Source organism: Melopsittacus undulatus, chromosome 5 (genome assembly GCF_012275295.1).
Source record: "Melopsittacus undulatus isolate bMelUnd1 chromosome 5, bMelUnd1.mat.Z, whole genome shotgun sequence".
NCBI lineage: Eukaryota > Metazoa > Chordata > Aves > Psittaciformes > Psittaculidae > Melopsittacus > Melopsittacus undulatus.
In genome coordinates this window covers 14,787,282-14,793,379 of record NC_047531.1, presented here as the reverse complement: position 1 = coordinate 14,793,379, position 6,098 = coordinate 14,787,282, and the positions used below count along the sequence as shown (strand labels likewise).

The 6,098-nt window shown below is 44.6% G+C and overlaps 1 protein-coding gene across 1 annotated transcript; it reads left to right on the top strand.

Annotated features, from left to right (window-relative positions):
* Positions 1–1,608: 1,608 nt before the first annotated feature.
* Positions 1,609–5,180, top strand: SMIM30 (small integral membrane protein 30). The gene is made up of 2 exons (XM_034063347.1): positions 1,609–1,741; positions 2,426–5,180. The coding sequence occupies exon 2, from the start codon at positions 2,505–2,507 to the stop codon at positions 2,688–2,690; it is 186 nt and encodes a 61-aa protein (XP_033919238.1). The 5' UTR covers positions 1,609–1,741; positions 2,426–2,504; the 3' UTR covers positions 2,691–5,180.
* The last annotated feature ends 918 nt before the right edge of the window (positions 5,181–6,098 follow it).

The window sequence follows — 6,098 nt, the reverse complement described above, 5'->3', positions numbered from 1 at the left end:
GAGAAATGTTTACAAAAGTTGGTTTTCTTGCACAAGTCTTGGTTAACATTGTGAGAGCTTGGGTTCTCACTCAGAATTAATGCTTTATGTAATGGATTACACATTCTAGGCTGATTTTGACATCAGATTAGCACGATTTCCTCTGGTTATTTCTGCAAGCATTTTAAAGACACACATACTTTGAATTCATAATTGCTTACAGGTCTTATATTCAAACTTAGGCACATGTTTGCCTAACTGATAAACCGATAAAAACTGAGTTCTGACTAGGAGCCACCTCTTACTCACTGCAGCATTTACAAGGACATTTTAACCCTGCTCCATGTAACAGAACATTGCAACACAATTATTTCTACAAGCAGCTTTGCCCAAAGTAGAAATAAGATAATAATCGAGACAAGCTTGACTTAGGCTTTGGGGTGATCCCAGGTAATACCTGATAACGCTTCTCTGGGTCTTAGACTTCTGTTCTACAAGGCACCAGACTGCTTTCCACCCACCCCGTAACTGCTTTCCTCAGCGCAGAAACTGGTTATAATGGCTCAGATGAGTACTCCTTATCACAACTGTGGGACAGCCTAGATGTGAAACGAAGCAGGTATTGTCTGTGTGAAATATACACGAATGATTCGTGTCAGGAATTTAGGCGTCCTTGTCGCAATTGCACTTTGTGTGAAACCAGCCCTCCTTTGTGACCGTGATTACCGTAAGGGCTCCTGTCAATAAGGAGAAACAAAGGGGATAATCTCTCCTAATCAATTGCTTTGTTTTCCAAAGGGGGCTTCCGTTTAACGGTTTGACTGGCTTAAGGAGGTTAGATAACCAAGAGATACATTTTGTTACAGGATGTTGCAAACTTGGGTACTAGGCAAACAACCATATAAGGTATAGAACAAAATGTTAAGACTACGGTTAAGCTTGTAAGCGTTTTTCTGTTAATACATTACTAAGAAAATTCAGCAACGTCTTCACCGGAGAAACACCCCAGCAAACAAGGAAAGAACAAAGGAAAGGGGCCACGTCGACATTCGGGTAAAGAAGACAACAGGATTGGCTAAAACCCAAGACTGAGACTGTACTCCAAAGATCCCGGTGTGCGTCCTTGGTGGAGCGGAGACTCCCAGGCACACCCAGCGCTGCTTGCTTATTGCCTCTCGATATTAATCCATTGGAATTAAAATTAATTGGATTAGATCATGACTAAAACGGAATTTTTATAACACCTGTAATCCAACTAAAGGTAACTTGTGCTATTTGTTTCAGTGAAATCTCTAGGGCCAACCAGCCCAAGCCGCCATGGTTTGCCTCCAGCTAAGCCGCAGTGCGCAGGTACAGGCCCTCTGCCTGCCGACACGCTCCTTAGGCTGGGGTTCACCACGACGCCGCCGGGACTCGGGGCCGACCGATGGTGCCCGTAGGCGGCACCACCCCCCCGGGACCAGGCCGGCCGGGCGGGCAGCGCTCCCGGAGCCATGGCTGTGCCCCCAGCCGCACACGAGCACCGTGCCGGGCCCCGGCTACAGGGCTGAGGCTCCTCAGCAGCGCTGCGTGCCCGGAGCGGGAGGAGGCCCGGCCGGGTCATGCCCGCCCCCAGCCGCGCCACCGCCTCTTCCTGTCATGGCCGCTGGCGGGCAGCGGGAGCGTGGTGAGGCGGCGCGGTCCGGCGCCCTCGGCGGCTGAGGTTTCCGTGCGGGAGGCGCGGAGCGGGACGGTTCACCCAGAGCGGAGCCGGCGGCAGGAGGTGACTGAGGGCGCCGTGTGGGCCGGCCGGATGGGGTGAGAACAAGCGGCTCCTCCACCAGCCCCCGATGGGGGCTGGTGGAGGAGCCGCTTGTTCCGGGTGGCCCAGGCGGCCTCGGCCACCGCGGAACATCTCGACGGGGGTTCTGTGGGAAAAGCGGCTGCAGAGCGGGTGGGTCCCGGCGGCATGGCGAAGTTGGAGGAAACAGGAAGGGTAATATTTGTCCCGCGGTGAGGTGTGCTCAGAGACGCGCACCCGGGGAGGGGCTGTCGGTGATATTCAGATCCCCCCCTGTGCTCACGGGGATGTCCCGCTCTATAAGGCGTGGGTAAGTGGTGTGCAGCAGCCACCCATCCCTGGACAGCACGTAGAGAAGGCCCACGTAGCGCAACGTGAAGTTAGCAGGCACTGGGCTGCAAGCAGGAGAGCATGGTGTGATTTTAACTCGTGGTAGGGCTCCAAAAGAAGTTTCCACCGAGCTGCATAATAAGATAGCAATCCCACCGTGGCTTTCTTATGACAGTAAGTCATTTACTTTTGTAATTGTGAAGATAAAACCTTAATTTCCTGAGTCCCACAAAGGTATTTGTAATACATCAGTCACATTGGTTGGCTTTCAGCAAGACAATTCCAGGGAGGAAGGAAAGGGAAATCCTATCATGTTCCTTTTGCTTTCCTTTGTAGATAACGCTGAAGTACCTACTTCCAAGCTTTCCACCGCTTTTCTCCTTAAACTTCCCCTTGGGGTCAGCTGGCTGTCAGTATGCCTTCTACCAAGAACACCTCAAAACTTTTCCTGGCCCTCATTTCACTGCTGCTGATGCTGCCAGTAGCTGAAGCCCTGGATGCAGGAGATACCATCGCCTTCCTGCTAGGCCTTGCCATCAGTGTCATTGGATTCTGTGCCTGCCTTGGCTTGTACGCAAGGAAAAGGAATGGGCAGCAGTGATTTCAAGAAGATGCTCAGATGAAGTGAATTTCCAAACATGGCTTGGGGTTGAGATCTGGGATGTGAGACTGAGCTTTGGTTCTGGATGACTTTCAGAAACCACGGAGTAGGTATTTTTGCAAACCCCTCTTACTGTGCAAGGCAGCAGAATCAAGACTGTACACAGTAAAAGGGATTTGTGGGATCTGTCCTTGTGACAGTAAGATGGTTTTGTATTGCTTGTGTTTAATTGTGATTAAATACTTTCTTAGAGAAGGATAAGAACTTTCTGAATGGGGAAGAAAAACAACAGTGGTTCACAGTAAATGTTTATAAATGGAACATGTGTGGGAGACCATCAACAAGTTCCTCAATTTTGGTTTCAAGGGTTAATCAGGAGGATGCAGCTATTAATCTTATAGTCAGAACGAGAGAGCTTTGGAAGTACTCCTAACTAGATAGCTAGTGAGCAGACTGCTTTGACTTGTGTGCACATGCTCACATTCTTCATAATGACAGTTAACACCTAACAGGTCACTTCTGTTACAGGGATGAGACTTCAGAGAACATTTAAACCATTTTTTTTACTTATTTTAGAACATGCCTCTCCTGTAGCCTGTGTTCTGGTTACCAAGCAGATACACTTAAGAATGGAGCCAGTAGTTTTCTTTAATGTGTATTTCACAGAAAAGTACATGTAAGGCTACATATATTAGATTAGGGATATGGGGTTTTTCTCTACTTTTTTGTACTCAGATTTCTATTAGGCACACGAGGTTTAAGGCTTATTTCATTCGGTGTTTGTAATTTTTTCCCCAAAACAGAAGTTAATGTATTTTAATGATGAATTATGTGTAATACTTCTGCATTAGGGGGCCATTAGAATTATAACGAGACAGTTGTGCACATACTTCTTTTGGAAATGTTGTGTTAAACTCCTGGGTTTAGTCAACAGGTCCATTGTTCTTAAGTGTCTTCCTCATGACAAACTTATGCTGCTAGCTAAGTGTTTGGGCTGCTTACCTGACTGATGCATATATGTTCCACAAAAGATTGGCACCAAAACCAAAGTAAAAAATCCTGATGCAAAATGGGTGATGTAAGTTGTCTTACTCTATTCATGCTCAGTCGGATTGTATGGTGTATGGTTGAAAGACTACTCAGTAGCATATCCAGGACCCTTTTCTTTCTTTAAGTACCAAAGGTGAGATGGCACAGCCAAGAATGTGTACCACAAGTCCCTCTGGCTTGTTAGGATGCTCTAGCCTCTGCTTGAGCGCAGTCTGTAGGAGCAGCAGTATAAGGAGCACAGGAAGGTGAGCTTTCCACAGTTCACAGAATTTCCTTCTGATTTTGTGGTGTGAACGCTGCCACTTTTACTAGAAATCTTGGCTTTTATCTTTCAGAGCTGGGGAAGAAGGTTAAACATGATGCAGTGCCACATATTTTGATATTGTTCCTCCTTCTGTGTCTCTGTTCAATAGAGCACAAAGAACAATGGCTAGAGGAGTTGTCAGACAGGGCTGTAGTGGGTGGGCAGATCATGTAATCCAAATCATAAGATTTCTGTATGCCATTTGTGACTGGTTTGACTTTGCTTTCCAACCTCTAAGGAGGCAGAAGCCCTGGTGATTTCAGTCTTGCAATTTATACCCCTCTCATGGTTGATGAAGGGAAGAAAGTAGAAGGAAAGCTCCTGAAATTGTGTGAGGTTAAAACTACAGGACTCCACCCAGCAAGCCACAAGAATGTAGGTTTCTGCTCTGAAGTTACAGGGATAGTAATGGTCACAAAGTTACTCTGATGAGATTTAAGTCTTGCCAGATAGCTCTTCTTGAGCCCTTTTTGTGACTTCCAAAAGGCAGAAAGGGACATAGTGCACAAGTACTATGTACAGGTGAAATTTACAGCCCTAAGAAGAGCTTCAGCCAGTAGTGTCACCTTTGAAAGCTGCCTAGCAACAGTAGATGACCCTGAATCTGATTTTTCAACTGGGTGGATGCAAGCACACATTAAGTGTGATCTTCCATGTTCCAGCTTGGCTAAACTATTACCCTGGGAAAAACAAACAACAACCCACAAAACCATCACACCATTAACTTTGTATTTTCCAAAGTTAGAGAATATTGCCAATTTTTCAGAAGAATATTAAATACTGCTCTCTCAATAGGATAAATTTTATCACAAACAGCTTTTTGCAGACTCTTTTATCTTTACATTGGAAAAGATCTGTGGCAGTAGTTTTGTAAACCTGTGCGATAGTTTCATTGCAGGAGAGCTAAACTTTAGCAGAGTAATTAGCATCAGGTGACAGGGGTATGTGGAAATGTGTTCTTTGCCCAAAGCTCTATGTTCTATTGAAAGGTGTTTGCACTGTGTAATGTGTTGTTTCCTGGGTTCTGACAGAAGCTTTATTGTTAAAGACTTGCATTTGTTAATGGCTGAGTGTAAAATTGGATACTCCTGTTTTTTCTTTTGTCTTAATAAACTTTCATGTATGATTTGTCATCAGCTTGATAAAGTAATTCTTACGAAAAGGAGAGTTGGGATGACAAGAAATTAATCTGCTTAAATTACTTATATTAAATACTTTTTTCTTATATGCTTTTGCCTTTGTTAGGTGACCTTACAAACTATTGGACTTTACAAACTTTGGTCCTGTTAGTTGTTTATCTCATTTCAATACCAGTTAGTTCAGAGCACTTCAAGGGGGCTGGTCCCCTTACTTTGAAACTGGCAGCTTGCGTTGTGAAGCAGCCCGTTTCTCTGGTGCAAGGTAAACTTTAAGTATTTATTTTTCCTTTTGAATGTGATTTTTAAACATTATTATTATGTAGTTACCTTTATACCAGAAAAGCCATTTATGGCAGTTTTCTAGCTGGAAATCCAAGGAAATAAAGGACCATTTTCTTTTTTTTTTTTTAAGAAAAATTATGTTCTAGTGCTTTATAATTATTTGAATTATACATTTATATATTTTTTAGGCTTCAAAAGAGCTTGTTTTATCCCAGCATTTTATGAAATGAGTTCTAGCTCATGTGGGACTTCAGCTAGTACACAAAGCAGTTCACTGCACACTAAACTAATACCATTAGTGGCTGTCTTTAGAGCAGAAAGCCAAGACAGCCTGACAGTGCCTACCTCTTAACAAATACAACCTACCCTCTAATTAGTGCAAGAAAGCTGCAAGTCATGAACGAGTAGCTTTTGACTGCTATGATTTCCATGTGCTTTAATAGTGTAGCTCAAATCCAGCCATCCTACAAACACATAACAGTCAGTGTACACTCCCTTTGTAAATGGACAGAAACCCTTTGCTCTTCACGGTGTACCTTCAGGTGCTACACACCAGCTAGGCATTGCCATTCTGTTGAGTACAGTGGTACATGGGACCAGAACTCTAAACACTTCACCCAATCCCTGACCCAC